The sequence below is a fragment of the Oncorhynchus kisutch genome, linkage group LG11, assembly GCF_002021735.2.
Source record: "Oncorhynchus kisutch isolate 150728-3 linkage group LG11, Okis_V2, whole genome shotgun sequence".
In the NCBI taxonomy this organism is placed as follows: Eukaryota; Metazoa; Chordata; class Actinopteri; order Salmoniformes; family Salmonidae; genus Oncorhynchus; species Oncorhynchus kisutch.
Genome location: NC_034184.2, coordinates 40706284 through 40728800, shown reverse-complemented (window position 1 = coordinate 40728800; position 22517 = coordinate 40706284). Strand labels below are relative to the sequence as shown.

At 44.2% G+C, this 22517-nt stretch overlaps 1 protein-coding gene across 9 annotated transcripts in view; it reads right to left on the bottom strand.

Annotated features, from left to right (window-relative positions):
* LOC109899688 (Golgi-specific brefeldin A-resistance guanine nucleotide exchange factor 1) overlaps positions 1-22517 on the bottom strand; it is a 123579-nt gene that overhangs the window by 9912 nt on the left and 91150 nt on the right. For 7 of the 9 annotated variants that reach the window (XM_020495125.2, XM_031835782.1, XM_031835784.1 and 4 more), the window contains 22 exons: positions 19828-19975; positions 17727-17917; positions 17444-17618; positions 16995-17206; positions 16799-16897; positions 16450-16644; positions 16007-16202; positions 15721-15858; positions 15518-15606; positions 15106-15308; positions 14691-14814; positions 12723-12848; positions 11248-11330; positions 10792-11028; positions 7816-7909; positions 7548-7724; positions 7153-7217; positions 6841-6964; positions 6650-6721; positions 6438-6532; positions 6122-6275; positions 8-233 (listed from right to left, as the gene is read on the bottom strand). In XM_020495125.2, coding sequence (XP_020350714.1) covers positions 8-233; positions 6122-6275; positions 6438-6532; positions 6650-6721; positions 6841-6964; positions 7153-7217; positions 7548-7724; positions 7816-7909; positions 10792-11028; positions 11248-11330; positions 12723-12848; positions 14691-14814; positions 15106-15308; positions 15518-15606; positions 15721-15858; positions 16007-16202; positions 16450-16644; positions 16799-16897; positions 16995-17206; positions 17444-17618; positions 17727-17917; positions 19828-19975 — 3223 coding nt within the window. The remainder of the gene's footprint in view (positions 1-7; positions 234-6121; positions 6276-6437; positions 6533-6649; positions 6722-6840; positions 6965-7152; positions 7218-7547; positions 7725-7815; positions 7910-10791; positions 11029-11247; positions 11331-12722; positions 12849-14690; positions 14815-15105; positions 15309-15517; positions 15607-15720; positions 15859-16006; positions 16203-16449; positions 16645-16798; positions 16898-16994; positions 17207-17443; positions 17619-17726; positions 17918-19827; positions 19976-22517) is intronic. The other 2 variants (XM_031835783.1, XM_020495129.2) reach the window with 1 other exon arrangement.

The following is a 22517-nucleotide window of genomic DNA, read 5'->3' as shown; positions in this document are numbered from 1 at the left end:
GGCTGACCTGTGTCGATGTCTGGGGTAGTGGAGGTGACCTTGAAGGAGGCGGGGGGTTTGATCCCGGCACCGATGCACTCGATTAGGGCGAAAAGGGTGAACCAGTCGTCTGTGCAGTGGATGTTGGCAGCGTTGGTCTTAAGCAGCTCATGGAGGCCATAGGCAACCTCCCGGCTAACCCGGGCCAGGACGTGTGGTTTCATCATCAACAGGAGACGCAGGGACAGCAGCACCTAGAGATGCGGTGGTAGAGGGGTTAAGGGGACTGCTTGAACTGGCTGCGACCTCAATCTCACCGATTAGGGAAGTGAAGTATGTTCCTTACAAACAATGTTCAATTTATATAATGACAGTTTTAGGTCTCACAGTTCTGCTAGGTCTCACTGCACGTTTGAAGAGACAAGAAGATTAGACAAACAAATGTAGGATTTGTGACAAATATGTTGTGGGGAAGCAAAAGGAAGAAGAATAGCCTATTAGTTTACCGTAACAATGTCCATCTGGGTTAGAGATAAGATTGAGAAAGGGGAGCGAAAGATAGTGCTCCATTTACAGTTTCTCAATTGCTTGAACACTGAATGAAACTGGGATCCACATGGCCAAAACAATAACCTCTTTTGCACAACAGTTAGTAATTTCTCATCCTTTTCACACTAAATGCAAATGCGGAACACTTCTTTTGCTAAACAGACGCAACTCTGAATCACAAGACACTTTTTGCTAAACCGTAGACAACGCTCTACATAAGACACAAATCAATTGGACCTCTATACCAGGTGGTGTCAGAGGAAGGCCCTAAAAATGGTCAGACTCCAGCCACCCAAGTCATAGAATGTTCTCTCTGCTACTGCACGGCAAATGGTACCGGAGCACTAAATCTGGGACCAAAAGGCTCCTGAACAACTTCTACCCACAAGCCATAAGACTACTAAATAGTCTGGATAACTATTTGTTAAACTATCTGCATTGACCATTTTTGTACTAACACTTTTTGACTATGCACACCCACACACTGGACTCTACCCACACATACAGTACAGAGCCTTCAAAAAGTATTCATACTCCTTGACTTATTCCACATTTGGTTGTGTTACATCCTGAATTCAAAAAGGATTACATAAAAAAAAATCTCACTCATCTACACACAATACCCCCATAATGAAAGTGAAAACACGTGTAGACATTTTTGCAAATGCAAATAGGGAAATGAGTATTCACACCCCTGAGTCAATACTTTGAAGAAGCACCTTTAGCAGCGATTACAGCGGTGAGTCTTTCTGGGTAAGTCTCTAAGCCCTTTCCACACCTGGATTGTGCAACATTTGGCCATTACTCTTTACAAAATTCTTCAAGCTCTATCAAAATGAGTTGTTAATCACTGGTAGAAAAACATTCAGGTCTTGCCATAGATTTTCAGGAACATTCACTGTCTTCTTGGTAAGCAACTCCAGTGTACATTTGGCCTTGTGTGTTTTAGGTTATTGTCCTGCTGAAAGGTGAATTCGTCTCCAAGTATCAGGGAGACCAGGTTATTGCTTGTGCTTATCTAGTTTATTTTTCTAACCTGAAAAACTCCCCAGTCCTTAACGATTACAAGCCTACTCATAACATGATGCTGCCACCACTATGCTTGAACATTTGGAGAGTGGTACTCAGTAATGAGTTGTATTGAATTTGCCCCAAACATAACACTTTGTATTCAGGACAAAAAGTTAACCTGTTCGGGATAGGGGGCAGCATTTTCACGTTTGGATGAAAAGCGTCCCCAGAGTAAACTGCCTGCTACTCAGTCCCAGTTGCTAATATATGCATGTTATTAGTATAGATAGAAAACACTCTGAAGTTTCTAAAACTGTTTGAATGATGTCTGTGAGTATAACAGAACTCATATGGCAGGCGAAAACCTGAGAAAAATCCAACCAGGAAGTGGGAAATCTGAGGTTTGTAGTTTTTCAACGCTTGGCCTATTGAAAACAGTGTCTATGGGGTCAAATTGCACTTCCCAGGGCTTCCACTAGATGTCAACAGTCTTTAGAACCTTGTTTGATGCTTCTACTATAAAGGAGGGGCTCATAAGGGCTCTTTGAGTCAGTGGTCTGGCAGAGTGCCACAAGCTCGTGATGCTCATTCACGTGAGAGATAGCTCACGTTCCATTGCATTTCTGAAGACAAAGGAATTCTCCGGTTGGAACATTAAGATTTATGTTAAAAACATCCTAAAGATTGATTCTACACATCGTTTGACATATTTCTACGGACTGTAACGGAACTTTTCGTCTGCACCTAGTGATCGCGCGTCATGAAGTTGAATTACTGGACTGAACGCGCGAACAACAAGGAGGAAATTGGACATAAATGATGAACTTTATCGAACAAATCAAACATTTATTGTGGTACTGGGATTCCTGGGAGTGCATTCTGATGAAGATCATCAAAGGTAAGTGAATATTTATGATGCTATTTTTGACTTCTGTTGACTCCAACATGGCGGATATCTCTTTGGCTTGTTTGTCGTCTGAGCGCCGTACTCAGATTATTGCATGGTTTGCTTTTTCCGTGAATTCTTTTTGAAATCTGACACAGCGGTTGCATTAAGTAGAAGTCTATCTTTAATTATGTGAATAACACTTGTATCTTTTATCAATGTTTATTATGAGCATTTCTGTAAATTGATGTGGCTCTCTGCAAAATCACCGGATGTTTTGGAAGCAAAACATTTCTGAACGCAATGCGCCAATGTAAACAGATTTCTGGATATAAATATGCACTTTATTGAACAAAACATACATGTATTGTGTAACATGATGTCCTATGAGTGTCATCTGAGCATCTGGTGAGGATGCAGGTCATGGAAGAACTGGGACATTTTCAGTTTCCAGGAATGGTGTACAGATCCTTGTGACATGGGACTGTGCATTATCATGCTGAAACATGAGGTGATGGAGGCAGATGAATGGCACCACAATGGGCCTCAGGATCTCATCACGGTATCTCTGTGCATTCAAATTGCCATTGATAAAATGCAATTGTGTTCGAACTCTGTTCACAACGTTGACATCAGCAAACCGCTCGCCCACTCGATGCCTTGCATGTCATCTGTCCGGTAATGTTAAAACCGGGATTCATCCATGAAGAGCACACTTTTCCAGTGTTCCAGTGGCCATCAAAGATTTTCCCACTGATGTCGGTTACGAAGCCGAACTGCAGTCAGGTCAAAACCTTGGTGAGGATGACAAGCACGCAGATGAGCTAACCGGAAATGGTTTCTGACAGTTTGTGCAGAAATTCTTTGGTTGTGCAAACCTAGAGTTTCATCAGCTGTCTGGGTGGCTGGTCTCAGGCGATCGATACTGCAGGTGAAGGAGCTGTATGTGAAGGTCCTGAGCTAGCGTGGTTACACGTGGTCTTTGGTTGTGAGGCCGGTTGGACATCCTGCCAAATTCTCTAAAACGACATTGGATACGGCTTATGGTTGAGAAATTAACATTAAATTCTCTGGCAACAGCTCTGTTGGACATTCCTGCAGACAGAATGCCAATTGCACGCTCCCTCAAAACTTCAGACATCTGTTGCATTAGTTGCTGTAAGCTGTAAGGAACATTTCTAGGATATTTTATTTCAGCTCATGAAACATGGGACCAACACCTTACATGTTGCGTTTATAGTTTTGTTCAGTGTATCTACCTCAATTTCCTCATATCCCTGCACATCGACTCAGTACTGGTACCCCATGTACAGTACCAGTCAAAAGTTTTTCTTAAGTTTTACTATTTTCTGCATTGTAGAATAATAGTGAAGACATCAAAACGATGAAATAACACATATGGAATCATGTAGTAACCAAAAAAAGTGTCAAATCAAAATGTTTGATTCTTCAAAGAAGCCAACCTTTGCCTTGATGACAGCTTTGCACACACTTGGCATTCTCTCAACCAGCTTCACCTGCAATGCTTTTCCAACAGTCTTGAAGGAGTTCTCACATATGCTGAGCACTTGTTGGCTGCTTTTCATTCACTCTGTGGTCCAACACATCCCAAACCATCTCAATTGGGTTGAGGTCGGGTGATTGTGGAGGCCAGGTCATCTGATGCAGCACTCCATTACTTTCCTTCTTTGTCAAATAGTCCTTATACAGCCTGGAGGTGTTGGGTCATTGTATGTTGAAAAACCAATGATAGCCCCACTAAGCGCAAACCAGATGGGATGGCATATCGCTGCAGAATACTGTGGTAGCCATGCTGGTTAAGTGTGCCTTGAATTAAGTAAGTAATTATTAAGTAAGTCACAGACAGTGTCACCAGCAAAGCACCATCACACCTCCTCCATGCTTCACTGTTGGAACCACACATGCGGAGATCATCCGTTCAACTACTCTGCGTCTCACAAAGATGTGGCGGTTGGAACTAAAATCTCAAATTTGGACACATCAGACCAAAGGACAGATTTCCACCGGTCTAATGTCCATTGCTCATGTTTCTTGGCCCAAGCAAGTCTCCTCTTATTATTGGTGTCCGTTATTGGTGGTTTCTTTGCAGCAATTCGACCATGAAGGCCTGATTCACACAGTCTCCTCTGAACAGTTGATGTTTAGATGTGTCTGTTACTTGAACCCTGTGAAACATTTATTTGGGTTGCAATTTCTGAGGTGCAGTTAACTCTAATGAACTCTGGGTTTTCCTTTCCTGTGTTAGTCCTCATAAGAGCCAGTTTCATCATAGCGATTGATGGTTTTTGCGACTGCACTTGAAGAAACTTTCAAAGTTCTTGACAATTTTCGGATTGACTGACCTTCATGTCTTAAAGTAATGATGGACTGTCGTTTCTCTTTGCTAATTTGAGCTGTTCTTGCCATAATATGGACTTGGTATTTTACCAAATAGGGCTATTTTCTGTATACCAACCCCATCTTGTCACAACACAACTGATTGGCTCAAATGCATTAAGGAAAGAAATTCCACAAATTAACTTTTAACAAGGCACACCTGTTTAATTGAATAGCATTCCTGGTGACTAACTCATGAAGGTGGTTGAGAGAATGACAAAAGTGTGCAAAGCTGTCATCAAGGCAAAGGGTGGCTACTTTGAAGTGTAGTAACAGTACATGATTCCATATGTATTATTTCATAGTTTTGATGTCTTCACTATTATTCTACAACGTAGAAAATAGTACAAATAAACAAAAACCCTTGAATGAGTAGATGTCTAAACTTTTGACTCGTACTGCATGCTATCATTGCTCATTGTGTATTTACTCCTTGTGTTACTATTTTTTTTCTCCCCCCTATTATTATTGAGGTATTTCATTGTTTTCTGCATTGTTGGGAAGGGCCCATAGGTAAGCATTTCACAGTTAGTCTACACCTGTCGTTTACGAAGCAAGTGACACAATTTGTATTTGAATTGGGTTGTCTTTTTCCCACATTAAATAACAATAACTCGCATAATATTATATTTGTACCACCAACCTGTAAACTACCTTTGCATAATTAGTCCATAACTAGACGTGAAAGTGTTTTCCGGTGAGTTATTTGGTTTTCCATAGGTTATAAAGTAGATCACATTACATTATTATTATTTTTTTAAATAATACTGAGAAAAGTGTTCAAGCAATCAAGAGAAGCTGTAATGATATAGCAGTTCAAGGTCAATAGGACAGTCACATAATAAACACTATTGAGGTTACAGGCCAGGGCATCAAGAAACCAGGTCCCTCTTGGAAAAAAAGATTAGACCAGTTAAAACCTGGATAATCAAACTGTCCCACTGATCAACACAGACTGTAAGGTAGTTCATTGTGTGCCTTGATGCCCGAGCAAATACAACAATTGAGAGAAACATCTGACACCAGCAAACAACTATCACAGGAAGCAGCCTTTGTGACTTGTTATACAACAAATTGAAGCTTCCTTTTTAATAGCTTTTAAGACTAGGCCAGATAAGACCAATTGCAATGGTTAAAGGACATTGACCTAACAAAGCTGAGTGTGTCCCCATCAGATGTAAGACTCATTAGATCAACAGTCCAATCATCCAATCACTCAGTGCTATCACTGCATCATTTCTGCGTTAATGCAACGATGCACTCCTAGATAGTTTGGTTTCCCCTTTCGCGTGCGTGTACCTGGGAGCTGATGTCCTCTCTGCGCAGCAGGCGGATGGCCAGTCTGATGAGGCCCACCACGGCCCTCTCCACCAGGAAGCAGCTCTCTGTAGCCTGGACACACAGGTGGCACAGGTGATCTCGCACCGTCTGCCATACACACGACACACGGTCCCTAAACACACACACACACACACACGATAAGGACTCGATAGCATAACAAAGCCTGATGTTGAAACAGATGATTTGACTGATGTCATTCCTAATGGACGTGGGACAAAACACACTGGCCCTGACTCAAAGCAAACATTCTACCCTTTCTTCCCTCTGGCTGTACCTGTTCTCCATGACTATGCGTAGCAGCATCTCCAGGCAGAACGCAGCATCCTCCTCATCATACGTCTCCTCATCAGGTGTGACTGAGATCAGGGCCTGTCCACAAGAAACATCTCTTAGAAAACAATACTAGAACGTTTTATACTCCCTGCATTTTAGTAATTAATATTCAGACAATGCATAGACAATATTTGCCTGTAATGTTATGATTACCTTCATCAGCTCCTGTAGAGACTCCAGCTGCAGGAATTTACTCTCTGTGATCAGCTTCTCTGGGTCACATTGCTGGAGGGGGAGTGACAGCCCCCCAAATGTTTTTTATTAATAAAACAATTAAATGCACTATATGAAATTATCAACAGAAGCAATTTGGATGAGTGTGATGGGTGTTGTAGTTCTGGTACCTTGATACAGAGCATGGCTGCCTGCTTGGCCTCCTGGTTCTCAGTAGAGGGCCCACGTTGACCAGACTGCTCCGCTCCACTCAGTGTCAGCCAGTTCACAAAGCTCAGCACCGCAGACTCACCCCTGGGAGAAAGGGAGGAAGACAGAGATGTCAAACACTTTAAAAACACATGTAATGTTTAATGATAGCCACCCATTTTACAACATGGAACTGGATTTAAATGTCAGAAAAGCTCTAGGTCTAGTGAAAGAGCTCAGCCTGGTATTTGAGGGAAGCATATGATGTGACATGATTTTAAGGTGACTTTTACCGATTTGACGGTGTCTCTTCTCTTTGAAGGGAAATCGTTCCATTTGGCTCCACAAAATCCTCCACCTGAATGGACATAAGCACACAAACGCCACAGACATTCAAAAAGGAAGTCATGTCTAGATTAATATCAGTAGGTGGCAGTATAACATTCATAATGTCTTACAGAAGAGTCCGCAGTCTTCCAAATTCAAACAGAGAACCATTTCATCCAGCAAAATGAATGGAAGGTTTGAATGTTCCAAAGGTACTCAAACATGATTGAGGCCATTAGTTTTTTCTGACCATGTAACCTGACCAGGAAAGAAAATGCTCACCCTTTCTGGTTACATCACAACAAGGTCAGGTAAATATCCTGTCCCTGACCATTGTCAGTAATAAAGAAGCAGTTCTGACCTCCACCATGGCCTTGGGCAGCAGCTCGGCTCTGAACAGCTGCAGCATGGAGTCCATTATGTTTTTCCAGCCCTCCCTCAGGATGTCACCGTGCCGGTGGGCCAGGTGGAACATCGTTTTCGCCGCTATCTGTGCCTTCCCGTTACTCCCAAACACTGTGGGCAGGTTCTCCACCGACTGTATTGAAACCATCCAGTGGAAAAAGTTAGAATACTCTAGTGCACTAGTTGAAATGCAAAGGTTCCCACATTTGAAATTAAGCACTTACCTCACTGCTGAGCGTTGTAAACTTGCAGAGGGAGATGATCAAATTATCAAAAACATCACTGAATCCATAATGAGCTGATATCATGGCACATTTCCTAAAAAGAGAGAAACAGATCATCAAGTCTCGCTCTCATTCGTTGCCTTCCCCAAGGAACCCTTCTTCAGCATCTCCTCATCGCTGGGCCCAGGACCATCTGTGACTCGTTTCAGGAAACTAGGCGTATGTCGTGCGTCACTACTTCACAGGAGAGCCATCTTCAAACTAAGGCCAACCATTGCGTCCGTGACAGAGGGAGAAGCGTCCATCCATTTATACGGGTAAGAGAGTCTAGCTAGCTACATTTTCAGATATTACACGTTTTTCAAATTTTTGTCAGAAAATTGTTTTCCTTTCAAGTTAAAGTGTACTGTTAGCTAACTGGCTAGCTATTTATTTGAGACTAAATTGATTTTATTTACGTATTACATTAAGTTAAAATAAAAGTGTTCATTCAGTATTGTTGTAATTGTCATTATTACAAATATACATATATACACACACACACACACACACTTAAAACTCGGCATCGGCTTTTCTTGGTCCTCCAATAAATCGGTATCGGCGTTGAAAAAACACTTTCGGTCGACCTCTACTCTGGATTAGAGGTCGACCGATTATGATTTTTCAACGACGATACCAATTATTGGAGGACCAAAAAAAGCCAATACCGATTAATCGGCCGATTTTTAGAATGTATTTGTATTAATGACAATTACAACAATACTGAATGAACACTTATTTTAACTTAATATAATACGTCAATAAAATCTATTTAGCCTTAAATAAATAATGAAACATGTTCAATTTGGTTTAAATAATGCAAAAACAGAGTGTTGGAGAAGAAAGTAAAAGTGCAATATGTGCCATGTAAGAAAGCTAACGTTTAAGTTCCTTGCTCAGAACATGAGAACATATGAAAGCTGGTGGTTCCTTTTAACATGAGTCTTCAATATTCCCAGGTAAGAAGTTTTAGGTTGTAGTTATTATAGGAATTATAGGACTATTTCTCTCTATACGATTTGTATTTCATATACCTTTGACTATTGGATGTTCTTATAGGCATTTTAGTATTGTCAGTGTAACAGTATAGCTTCCATCCCTCTCCTCGCCGCTACCTGGGCTCGAACCAGGAACACATCGACAACAGCCACCCTCAAAGCAGCGTTACCCATGCAGAGCAAGGGGAACAACTACTCCAAGTCTCAGAGCGAGTGACGTTTGAAACGCTATTAGCGCGTACCCCGCTAACTAGCTAGCCATTTCACATTGGTTACACCAGCCTAATCACGGGAGTTGATAGGCTTGAAGTCATAAACAGCACAATGGAAGAGCTGCTGGCAAAACGCACGAAAGTGCTGTTTGAATGAATGCTTACGAGCCTGCTGGTGCCTACCATCGCTCAGTCAGACTGCTCTATCAAATCATAGACTTAATTATAACATAATAACACACAGAAATACGAGCCGTAGGTCATTAATATGGTCGAATCCGGAAACTATCATTTCGAAAAAACAAAATGTTTATTCTTTCAGTGAAATACGGAACCGTTCAATGTCATGTCATAATTACGTAAAATTCTGGCAAATTAGTTTGCAATGAGCCAGGCGGCCCAAACTGTTTCATATACCCTGACTCTGTGTGCAATGAACGCAAGAGAAGTGAGAGAAGAGAAGTGACACAATTTCACCTGGTTAATATTGCCTGCTAACCTTTCTTTTAGTTAAATATGCAGGTAAAAAAATATATACTTCTGTGTATTGATTTTAAGAAAGGCATTGATGTTTATGGTTAGGTACACGTTGGAGCAACGAGTCCTTTTTCGCGAATGCGCACCGCATCGATTATATCCAACGCAGGACACGCTAGATAAACTAGTAATATCATCAACCATGTGTAGTTATAACTAGTGATTATGATTGATTGATTGTTTTTTTATAAGATAAGTTTAATGCTAGCTTGCAAATTACCTTGGCTTCTTCCTGCATTCGCGTAACAGGCAAGCTGCTCGTGAGGCAGGTGGTTAGAGCGTTGGACTAATTAACCGTAAGGTTGCAAGATTGAATCCATAAGCTGACAAGGTAAAAATCTGTCGTTCTGCCCCTGAACAAGGCAGTTAACCCACCGTTCCTAGGCCGTAATTGAAAATAAGAATGTGTTAACCGACTTGCCTCGTTAAATACATTTGTAAAAAAATAAATAATAATAATAGGCAAAATCGGCGTCCAAAAATACAGATTTCCGATTGTTATGAAAACTTGAAATCGTCCCTAATTAATCGGCCATTCTGATTAATCGGTCGACCTCTACTCTGGATAACATAAAAACAGCCTAACCAGCTCTGCCAGGGCAAGTAAAATGGTCAGAGTGAGCTGTTCTCTCATTTGTGTCAGGAAGCAGCTAGCAAGATAGCCAACGTTAACCAGGTAGCTTGGGTGCTTGACTGCTGTCAGGTCAGAAAGCTCTGAAGCTCCGAGAGCGAAACGCTCTGAATTTACAAATGGCCAATCTGGCAAGGCTCTGAGTTTATGAACGCCCAGAGCACACTCTGGCACTCCAGATTAAATTTACGAACACACCTGTAGTATAAACCAGCCTTTAGTCTAGAAATCTTTGGTTGTTTAGTACATAGACTCAGATGTGAATCCTTAAAGAGATGGGTGGGGCTAAAGCTTAAAAGGGTGTGAACGAAGCTGAATGGGTGTAGACAAAGAGCTCTTCCAGTAGGTAACAAAACATTTAAGGGTAATTTTCTCAAAAGTGAGATTACAAGTTTATCAACTTTCAAAGCAAATTACTTTCCCAACTGCAGTGTATGACATACCATTTTCTATCTCTGAGTCTCTACTTTTATTCAATGTAAAAAATTTAAAAAATTAAAATGTTGATACATAAGACCGAATCGAGCCGGTCGGTCACATCTGAGTAGGCCTAGTGTACCTAAAGCCAGCAATGGCCTTCTGGATGATTGTGTCGTCCAGGCTCTTGTCGAAGACGTAGGAGAGGGCTGCGATGGTGGGCCCCCAGGTCATGGTGAACAGGTCGTGGTCGTAGCTGCCGGCAGGCACATGGAGGAAGACCCCCTCGGAGGTGGCCCCCCGGTGGAGCAGCACGTTCCATACATAGTTCTCCTTCACCAGGCCAGACTGCTCGTCTGGCATCACTATCTCTTCATTCCTACACGACAGAGAATACCATGATTGCTAAGGCAACTTAGATAATCTAGGGTGGGTCGTTTGACATGGAAAAAAAAACCAGACATAACTTACTGTCAAAGTGCCAACGCTGAAACAAATAAGTACATCCTCTTGAAATTAAGATTGATTTCCTTCATCTTGTGTGTGTGTGTACATCACAAACATTTCTATATAAGATCTACATAAGACTATGGCTTACTTGATTGCATTGTAGATGTCCTCCAGCATATCCTGATCAAAGTCTGTATTTCCATTCACACCCTTCAGATTCTTCTTGAATTGCTACATGAAAGGGGGGGGAAGAAAGACAGTTAACACTGATAATATGGGAATCAGGGCACCCTCATCACACCAATCATTGTGGAGCTCTGCCAGCTAGCCTGGCTCTGGTATCCAATGCTTTGGCATGCAATGCTCTTGCTAATTGAGCATAAAACAATTAAGGGGGTAGGGGTCCAAGCTTTACCAACGTATGTGTCACTTAATACGGTTAGGTGTGGTGTTAGTCAAACAGGATCGAGGCCAAGAGCCACAGCAAATAAACACATCCACCGTGTGTTGACTGATCGAATCAAGGCTCCTGGTTGGCTGCGTGCTTTGGCTAATGGCAGGTAAACCAGAGGGGAAACTCGAGATGCTTTGCAGCGGGATGGACAGACAGAGAAATAAACAAAGTGAGGGCTCAGGGTCAGCGTGGAGCAGACGACGGTAACAATAGCCTCCACAGACACAAAGCAGCTGGTCGTGATGCCTGCCAAGTAATCATGGGACTGACAGCCAGAGACAGCAGAGCTGTTTCCACACTGACATATTTGTTGAAGAGCTACATTGTTGCACTATGCACTAGCTGAATATAATTCAGAGCAATAGCATCTTTGACTATTGCCATGAGCCTCACAGAGTATCGTATCATGGCATTTGACAATTGCCAATGACAATTGGAGAGGTCACATCGTAAGAACTTTCATCCGTAATAACGGTGTTGTTATATACTGTGCTGAGAGTCAGTAAAATGAACAGTGGGAATTTCATTGCCCTCTAAAATGTCTTATCTAAGGTCACAATTCCAAATGGCAACCGAGGATCGGGTATGTCTTGTGTGGGAGAATGGCCCACCATAGGCCTCTTCAGAACGCTGCCCATGGGACTTGTGTTTAGTCTTCAGGTGCTGTCACTCACATAGAGAGAGGGAGCCAGGACACCTCCACTAGTCCTCCCCCCCTCACTTCTCCCACCCTCCAGTCACGTCCTCTCTCCCTCCTCACTTCTTCCACCCCTGACTAAGTAGGATGACCTAATCCCATAGACCACCACTGGGCACAGCTGTTACTGGAGGTCGGCTTTCTTCAGACCATCAGAGGGTCTGGAAGAACCAGCACAACATACTAAATGTAGGGTGTCTAAAAGGGGCCTCTTGTGAAACCCATCGCTGCATGGCACAAAGCGCTCATAAGAGGTGATTCATATCATATCTAACATATGTGGGTTATAGGTGCATTTCTGAACATTTCAACTTAAAACAAAATAAGATCGGATAAGATTTTGTTTTGTAGTAGTAGAAAACTTAAATTGGTAGGAATAGTAACTTAGTCCATTTATATCAATAAAATATATTTCAAATATAAAAATAGTGAGCGAGATTTCATGGGAAATAAATAGTGTGTGTGTGTTTACCTCAATGGTCATGGGGATGTTCTGCTTGCGCACATTGTTGTTGTGCTGGTCCGTGTTGAGCATGATGACAGCATAGGCCAGGGCGAAGCCTGCGTCGTTGGTCATGAAGGGAGAACCGTTCACTTTCTACACACACAGGGAAAGACACACTAATATAACCCTCTGTCCATAGAAATACTTTCCAGGTCACGAGGGCAACCCTCTCTGGTTATTTAAGGAGCAGCCAGTGGCCCTGCTGGTTGTGTCCCCCTGCCCTCAACAGACAACCCGGCTCTGTTTATTATGTATGTCTAGTCACTTTACCCCTACCTACAAGTACATATTACGTCAATAACCTCAACTAACCTGTAACCCCGCACACAGACTCTGTCCCCCATGTGTATAGCCTCATTGTTATTTTTGTGCTACATTTTTTTAATACAATTTTTTTTAACTTAAGTTTATTTAGTAAATATTTTCTGAACTAATTTTTGTTAAAACTGCATTGTTGGTTAAGGGCTTGTAAGTAAGCATTTTACGGTAAGGTTGTACCTGTTGTATTCGGCGCATGTGTAGAAATCAAATCAAATTGTATTTGTCACATCAACAGCTGAGTTCCAAATACACACATCAATATAACAACCTTTGGGCATATCAAAACATCTAAACTCAGCAAAAAAAGAAACGTCCCTTTTTCAGGACCCTGTCTTTCAAAGATAAATCGTAAAAGTCCAAATAACTTCACAGATCTTCACTGTAAAGGGTTTAAAACACTGTTTCCCATGCTTGTTCAATGAACCATAAACAATTAATGAACATGCACCTGTGGAACGGTCGTTAAGACACTAACAGCTTACAGAAGGTAGGCAATTAAGGTCACAGTTATGAAAACTTAGGACACTAAAGAGGCCTTTCTACGGACTCTGAAAAACACCAAAAGAAAGATGCCCAGGGTCCCTGCTCATCTGCGTGATCATGTCTTAGGCAAGCTGCAAGGAGGCATGAGGACTGCAGATGTGGCCAGGGAAATATATGGCAATGTCCATACCGTGAGACGCCTAAGACGGCGCTACAGGGAGACAGGACGGACAGCTGATCGTCCTCGCAGTGGCAGACCACGTGTAACAACACCTGCAAAGGATCAATACATCCAATCATCACACCTGCGGGACAGGTACAAGGATGGCCCTCCAGCATGATAATGCCACCATCCATACGGCTCGTTCTGTGTGTGATTTCCTTGGTGGAAGAGTGGGATAACATCTCACAGCAAGAACTGGCAAATCCATGAGGAGATGCACTGCAGTACTTAATGCATCTGGTGGCCACACCAGATACTGACTAACTTTTGATTTGGACGCCCCCTTTGTTCAGGCACACATTATTCCATTTCGGTTAGTCACCCGTCTGTGGAACTTGTTCAGTTTATGTCTCAGTTGTTGAATCTTATGTTCATACAAATATTTACACATGTTAAGGTGCGAGGACTTGTCTTTTTTTGCTGAATTTATATTTGTCCTGCTGAAAGTGCAGTCACAACTGCTCAATAGTGGAAAGAGACGTGTGTGTGCAGTAAGAATATCTGTGAACTCAATCAAGGCGATTGTGTATGGACAGGGAGACTACGAAAAGACATTACAATAAAATATTTTCCAGGTCACGAGGACGACCCTCTCCGGTTATTTAAGGAGCAGCCAGTGGCCCTGCTGGTTTTGTCCCCCTGCCCTTGATAGACAGGCCGGCTCTGTTATGTCAGCCTTGCAGTTGCAACTTTATCCTGTTCCCCCAATTACCTGAGTGACTAATGTCCCTGTCCTTGATTCAGATCAGGGTCACAGTTCCACTGGACGTAATTACATGATGATAGGGACAGTTGGTGGCAACGATTGCCTTGCTGTAATGGAATAAGTGTGTCCCTCCCTGTGCCCCTGTGCATGTGTGTGAGGAAAAAGAGAGAGTCTTCCAAGGGGGGTAAGGCAGCTGACTTACATGCCAGGTGTCTGTGAAGGTTTCCAAAAGTCTATGGATGACCGGAGCCTCTCCTGGCAGTCTGAAGGCCTCCAGATACAGACGCAGCGCCTCGTCAATACGCAGCCCTCGGAAGGTGAACGTGCTGCACGTGAGAATGAGTATAATTCACTAATATGGATATTCTGAAGTATATTCTTCAGTTTCCTGTCAGGTCTTTTTACTCAGCTATACATATCCATTTGTGTACTGCATTTTATAATTGTTAGCGATTAAAGACCATTTCTAGGGTTCAACTAAATAAAACGTCACTGCTTCACTATTCATTGCTGCACTAGTAACCCGAGCCAAGCTTCACTACAATTCAATGAAGGAGCAGATCCAACTGGTTGTACATCATGCTGCCCGGTAATAAGAAGAAGACTGGGGCTCCTACTTGACGAAGCTGTCCAGTAGCTCCATGTATTTGCGGTCACTGATGAACTCTCCGATCTGCTTCTTGTCAAGGCGGGGGTTCTCCCGGAGCCATTGGGCCACCTCGTTGTTGTCCATGGGGCTGCTGAGGAGACCCTTCTCCTGCAGGAACTGGATGCCCTTCTTAGGCTTCTGGTTGAACTGCTCTGTGCCGCTGTTCAGCAGCTGGAATCGTACAATATAAATATGATCACTTCATCTTAGTGACACAAAGCGGGTCGAATCACAACTTGAGATCCACAAGCAGACTCAAACGCCATTGTTGTCAATGCATGGTTTATGTCAAAGTCTGAGTTACAGGACGTGTGGAAACATCATTAACGGCCAAGCATAAGTCATTTAAAACAGATGCACAACAAAATCATAAAACATACCTTCTTTTTATTTCTGATGTCCAACAGCTCTTGAGAATCAGGTAAACAAGACGAGAAGCGACGTGGCTTTTTTGGTTCTTTCTTTTCAGCTAAAATAAAAATAAAATTTTCACTCTTAAATCAATTTCATTCATGTCTATGAAACTGAATGCTAACCCAGTGCTTGAGGAGACCTGGCCACTGGTTAGTAAAATCAAACTTACCTGGTTCTGTCTCCTCCTGGTCTTGTCTGCCCAGTCTCATCTTCTCTGCCATCAGGTGCCCGCTGGTAGGTGGTAGGGGCACACTGTCAGCCTCTGGAACATTCTGACCGTTGGCACTGTACACCTGCCTGCTCGCTTCTACAACCACATCAGAAAAACATTAATGAATATCCCTCAATACACATCTGATACAACCATTGTCAATGTAAATGACGGACAAAGACCATTATAGTATAAGACCATCAAAGCAGAAAGTATACCAAGTGTATGAGAGCAATCGGCGTACCCGTGGTTGTGTCTGTACGGTCGTTGGTTGAGCACTCCCCTTCTGCCAACACCATTTCTGCTGAGTGGTCCTGCTGAGTGGTGCTGTTGAGCACCTTGGCCTGGCAGTGGGCCTCAGTGCTGTCAATCACAGTGAGTAGGGCCTCTAGTGAGAGGAGGTGGGTTGTGTAGAGCTGTCCGGACACAGGGAAGGCGTTCTGCAAGACAACATGACACAAACACACCATAGATCAACAAAAGAGAACAATGTTCCCCTGAAAATGAAAAGCATGGAGCGTGACAGTGTGCATCAAAAGGAAACAAATGAAGTATTACGCCTTGACTGAACGGGACAGTGGACACTCTCCTAATGCAGATTTTAGAAAGTAAACAAAACCCTAAGCTCTCCGGGGTGATCATCAAGTGAGTGTGAGTGGCCAGAGAACAGGCATCATCAGTTCCCACCTTGGAGAGAAGCTTGGTGAGGTCTTCAAACAGGTTTGAGCAGTAGAAGTCACAGTCATGATTGATGTAGAGCTCGGTGACAAAGCTGGGGATCCTCGAAAGCTGCACCAGGGCCTCCAGGGCCATCTCCTTCATCTCATAGGGCATCTTCATGTTCTCTGACGTGATGATGTCCATCAGCTTCTTCAGATACATCTGCAGAATGTGAGAAGGTGATTAAGTTGGTCACTCTGTTCAGCTGCTGGTTTTTAACATGACTCAGCTTGTGTGTGGTTGTGTCAAACTAGTCATTAGTGTGTGAACACTTGTGACAATATCAAATGCAAAGAAGATGAACACTCCCAAGTACCTCGAGCTGAAACTTCAAATGTCCTCGCATGCTCTCAAAGAGCAAGAAGCACGCTCGGATGGAGGCGGCATACAGGTTCATACGGTCCACACTTAGCAACTGAAATAGAAATAAACAACACGGTCGTTACCTTGTATTGTGTTGAACAGACGCAATAGAAGGTTCCCCTCCTGAACAAACCTGTGGTGTACAGTACCTGGAAGAGGTGTCTGCAGAGCTCGTCTTTGACCAGGCCCAGCAGTGACTGGTAGGGGGCGATGTGAGCCGCCTCCAGAGCCACGGTCAGCAACTGCAGGCCCATGTGCATCATGGCATCCGTGTTGTGGCGGTCATGGGGGTTCGTCAGTGAGATGAGGAAGCGGAAGAGCTCCCGCAGACAGGGCAGGGAGTAGGGGATGAGAGCCGCACCTGGGAGGTTAGGAAAATACAACATGACAGTTAGGAGAGGATTCAAAGCCATCATTTGGTGAGACGCCAGGTTGGGGTGAGACACAGGATATAAAAGGAGACACGCAGAGACAAGTTGTGAGACATGGGTTGAGATGTGATGAGACATGAGGAGAGACATAAGGAGACACACAAGGTGAAATGCGAAGTGGAACAGGGTGAAATCCAAACAATGCTGGCGGTGGTGGGATGGCTCACCATCCTCACCGTCTCTCTGTGTTTGCTGTGGTGTGAAGCGGACTCCTCGGGGGTTGACATAGTCCATGTCATGTAATGAGGCTGAGTCCGAATGCTCCGTCACAGATTCTCCGTCCTCCAGGACCTCAGGGATGGATTCCACCGACTGGGCATGCTCCACCTGCCTACCCTCAGACTGGCAGGGGAAACAGAAACATCAGCGTATGAACATTAATGAGCACGAACGAAGACTAGGAATATGCAAAAAGTGACATAACATAGCTGATTCCAGTGTCCCCCCCACCTGAGTGTACAGGTGTCCAGGCTCTGTGGAAGGGGTGGTGGCGGCAGAGCTGCTCTGGTCCAGGTCTGTCAGGTCCTCTCTGGAGGTGGCCTTGGAGCAGGTGTCCAGGCCACTGTCTGTGGGGATGGACATGGAGGAGGCCACGCTGTCTGAGACAGACAAACTATCCTGCTCAATGAATGGGACACCACCTGGTAGAAACACACAGACCTGTGTTAGCTACATAAGCATTTTTTGTTGAAGATCGTCTAGACTTATCCATGCCATTCATCTCTCTACTTTAAAATGCATGACAGTATAAATGTTAATATATCTATGAGGTTTAAGTTTAATAGAGACATACAATGAAGCCCCCTTTGACCAAATATGATTTTCTAAGCTGTTCTGTACCGAAGAGGCATTTGTTATTAATGTGTGGCGGGCGGGGCATGCATTGATAATGTTTGATCAATTGTCTGTCTTCCGGTTATTACAACGCGGTCGACTTAGGGGTTCGAGTATCGGCCGACTGTCTGTGCCCTTCCTTTGTTATCTTCTATGTCTATCCCACCAATCTTGTTTCTAACACGGTCTGAAAAAACAATAAAATGTGTGAAAAGAAAATGTTCCTAAACTCAACAACAACAAAAAAAAGTCCCTTTTTCAGGGCCCTGCCTTCCACAGATAATTTGAAAGAATCTAAATAACTTCACAGATCTTCATTGTAAAGGGTTTAAACACTTTCCCCCATGCTTGTTAAATTAACCATAAACAATTAATGAACATGCACCTGTGGAACGGTCGTTAAGACACTAACATGTAGGCAATTAAGGTCACAATTATGAAAACTTAGGACACTAAAGAGGCCTTTCTACTGACTCTGAAAAACACTAAAAGAAAGATGCCCAGGGTCCCTGCTCATCTGCGTGAACATGTCTTAGGCATGCTGCAAGGAGGCATGAGGACTGCAGATGTGGACAGGGAAATAAATCGCAATGTCCGTACTGTGAGACGCCTAAGACAGCGCTACAGGGAGACAGGACGGACAGCTGATCGTCCTCGCAGTAGCAGACCACGTGTAACAACACCTGCAAAGGATCAATACCTCCGTACATCACACCTGCGGGACAGGTACAGGATGGCTACAACAACTGCCCGAGTTACACCAGGAAAGCACAATTCCTCCATCAGTACTCAGACTGTCCGCAAGAGGCTGAGAGAGACTGGACTGAGGGCTTGTAGGCCTGTTGTAAGGCAGGTCCTCACCAGATATCATCGGCGCCTATGGGCACAAACCCACCGTCGCTGGACCAGACAGGACTGGCAAAAAGTGCTCTTCACTGACGAGTCGCGGTTTTGTCTCACCAGGGGTGATGGTTGGATTCGCGTTTATCGTCGAAGGAATGAGCGTTACACCGAGGCCTGTACTCTGGAGTGGGATCGATTTGGAGGTGGAGGGTCCGTCATGGTCTGGGGCGGTGTGTCACAGCATCAACGGCCTGAGCTTGTTGTCATCGCAGGCAATCTCAACGCTGTGCGTTACAGGGAAGACATCCTCCTCCCACATGTGGAACCCTTCCTGCAGGCTCATCCTGACATGACCCTTCAGCATGACAATGCCACCAGCCATACTGCTCGTTCTGTACGTGATTTCCTGCAAAACAGGAATGTCACTGTTCTGCCATGGCCAGCGAAGAGCCCAGATCTCAATCCCATTGAGCAAGTCTGGGACCTGTTGGATCGGTGGGTGAGGGCTAGGGCCATTCCCCCCAGAAATGTCCAGGAACTTGCAGGTGCCTTGGTGGAAGAGTGGGGTAACATCTCACAGCAAGAACTGGCAAATCTGGTGCAGTCGATGAGGAGATGCACTGCAGTACATGATGCAGCTGGTGGCCACACCAGATACTGACTGTTACTTTTGATTTTGACCCCCCCTTTGTTCAGCGACACATTATTCCATATCTGTTAGTCACATGTCTGTGGAACTTGTTCAGTTTATGTCTCAGTTGTTGAATCTTATGTTCATAAAAACATTTACACATGTTAAAATTGCTGAAAATAAACGCAGTTGACAGTGAGAGGACGTTTCTTTTTTTGCTGAGTTTACAAGATTGAGTCTCACCAGAGAGGTTGTTGTTGCTGAGGGTGGTGGTAGGGGCCTGCTCCAATCCGCCCGAGGCACTTCGCACCATGTGGCGGGGGGGGTGGGGCGAGCGCTTCTGCTTCTTCCACTTTGACGACTCACTCATCCCACCAGCACGCATCTTCAGCTAAAACCGGTAGAACACACACAGTCAGTACACAAATACACAAAACCACTGGCTGTGCTCTTGGCTAGAGGGTGTTGTAATATCATCATATATTGTACAGATGATGGTATCAGGTTAATCTTTTAAAGGTAATAGGATCCTTTTCCATACAGTATTTGGACAGTGCCCCAGTATAACACAGTCTTAAAACAGAAAGTCATACACAGACGTCTGAAAAAACTACACTGTTTACTAACAGATGAGATTGCATAGCAGTCACCCCAATGGCAAGATACAATATCTGTACGAAGGTGGAATAAGAAAATTCAACAAAAAGTCCCACAGGATTAAACACAAGAAAAAAATTCAAGCAGCCACAATGAAAAAGGTCATGGCATGGTTTTGTTAGTGTACTCCAACACTTTATAATGAATCTAACTACATCAATACATATGCAAATTGTATTTTGGTTTAAAAAAAATTGCCCCTTAGCATTGTGTATGAATCTTTAGAAGTGGGTGGTTAGTGGGTTCAGAATAAGAGGACAGGAGGGGCAGGGAAGATGTGGAGGAGGGATTGTCATTCTCCCACTGAGTCACCAGTCATCTCCTTACCTGCACTCGTTTGTTTTTCCACAACATATTGTAAGCCTCAGGAGAGAAGGGGGCAGGTGCCCGTGATTAGTGATGGACGACATGTCAGCAGCAGCACACAGACAAGGAACTCACTCAGTGATGCATGGGGTGAAGGGGGGGTTCAAACAGAGTACCATGCAAACCCCACCGGGATGGGCTTGTTTGGGGAAGAGGGTAGCGGGTTACGGGGGGGGTCGACACAGGCAGGCTCCATACGGAGACATTCACAAATGAGCAGGCCAAACCAGACAGCACAGTGAAGGGCAGGCAATCAGACAGAACGGCAAGCTTCACATTGTAACTGCTCAAGCCGACATTTTTTTGACACGCCAATTTCTATCTTGTCTTATTGCTGCAACTCCCCAACAGGCACGGGAGGCGAGGGTCGAGTCATGCGTCCTTGGAAAAACACGACTCGCCAAACCGCGCTTCTTAACACCGGCCGCTTAACCGGAAGCAGGCTGCACCAATGTGTCGGAGGAAACACTGTTCAACTGACGACCGGCGTCAGCCTGCAGGTGCCCAGCATACCCCAAGGAGTCGCTAGAGCGCAATGAGCCAAGTAAAGCCCCCCGGCCAAGCCCTCCCCTAACCCGGACGATGCTGAACCAATTCTGCGCTGCCCTATTGGACTCCCGATCACGGCCGGTTGTGATACAGCCCGGAATTGAACCCGGCTCTGTAGTGACGCCTCTAGCACTGTAATGCAGTGCCTTAGACCGCTGCGCCACTCTGGGAGGCCCCAAGCTGACATTTCTGTTGCCCATCAACATTTGTATTTGTACACGTGGAGTCTAGGTTTGATGGGGTATGACTGTGAAATAAAAGTGTCACTTGTGTTCTTCTCTACTGTTTGTGGTATGAAGCAGAAATCAGAAATGCCAGGGAAATGTCCAATCCAAGCCACACGATGCATACAGTGCATTCGGAAAGTATTCAGACCCCATGACTTTTCCCCCACATTGTTACATAACAGCCTGATTCTAAAATTGATTCAATTGTTTTCTTCCCCCCATCAATCTACACACAATACCCCATAACGACAAAGCAAAATCTGGTTTTAATAATTTTTGGAAAAGTTATTAAAATTAAAAAAAAACTTAGATATCACATTTACGTAAGTATTTAGACCCTTTAATCAGTACTTTGTTGAAGCACCTTTGGCAGCGATTACAGCCTTGAGTCTCCGCGGGTATGACGCTACAAGCTTGGCACATCTGTATTTGGGGAGTTTCTCCCATTCTTCTCTGCAGATCCTCTCAAGCTCTGTCAGGTTGGATGGGGAGCATCGCTGCACAGCTATTTTCAGGTCTCTACAGAGATGTTTAAATCGGGTTCAAGTCCGGGCTCTGGCTGGACCACTATAGGATTTTCAAAGACATCCCGAAGTCAGTCCTGCGTTGCCGTGGCTATGTGCTTCGGGTCATTGTCCATTTGGAAGGTAAAACCTTCGCCCCAGTCTGAGGTGCTGAGCGCTCTGGAGCAGGTTTTCATCAATGATCTCTCTGTACTTAGCTCCCTTCATCCTGACTAGTCTCCCAGTCCCTGCCGATGAAAAACATCCCTATAGCATGATGCTGCCACCCCCATGCTTCAACTCAGGGATGGTGCCATGTTTCCTCCTGGCATTCAGGCCAAATAGTTCGATCTTGGTTTCATCAGACCTGAGAATTTTGTTTCTCATGGTCAGAGTCCTTTAGGTGCCTTTGGCAAACTCCAAGCGGGCTGTCATGTGCCTATTACTGAGTGGCTTCTGTCTGACCACCACCATAAAGGCCTGATTGTTGGAGTGCTGCGGAGACGGTTGTCCTTCTGGACACCATCTCCTGTCTCGGAGCCCTACGGACACATCCTTCGACATCATGGCTTGGTTTTTGCTCTGACATGCACTGTCAACTGTGGGATCTTATATAGACAGGTGTGTGCCT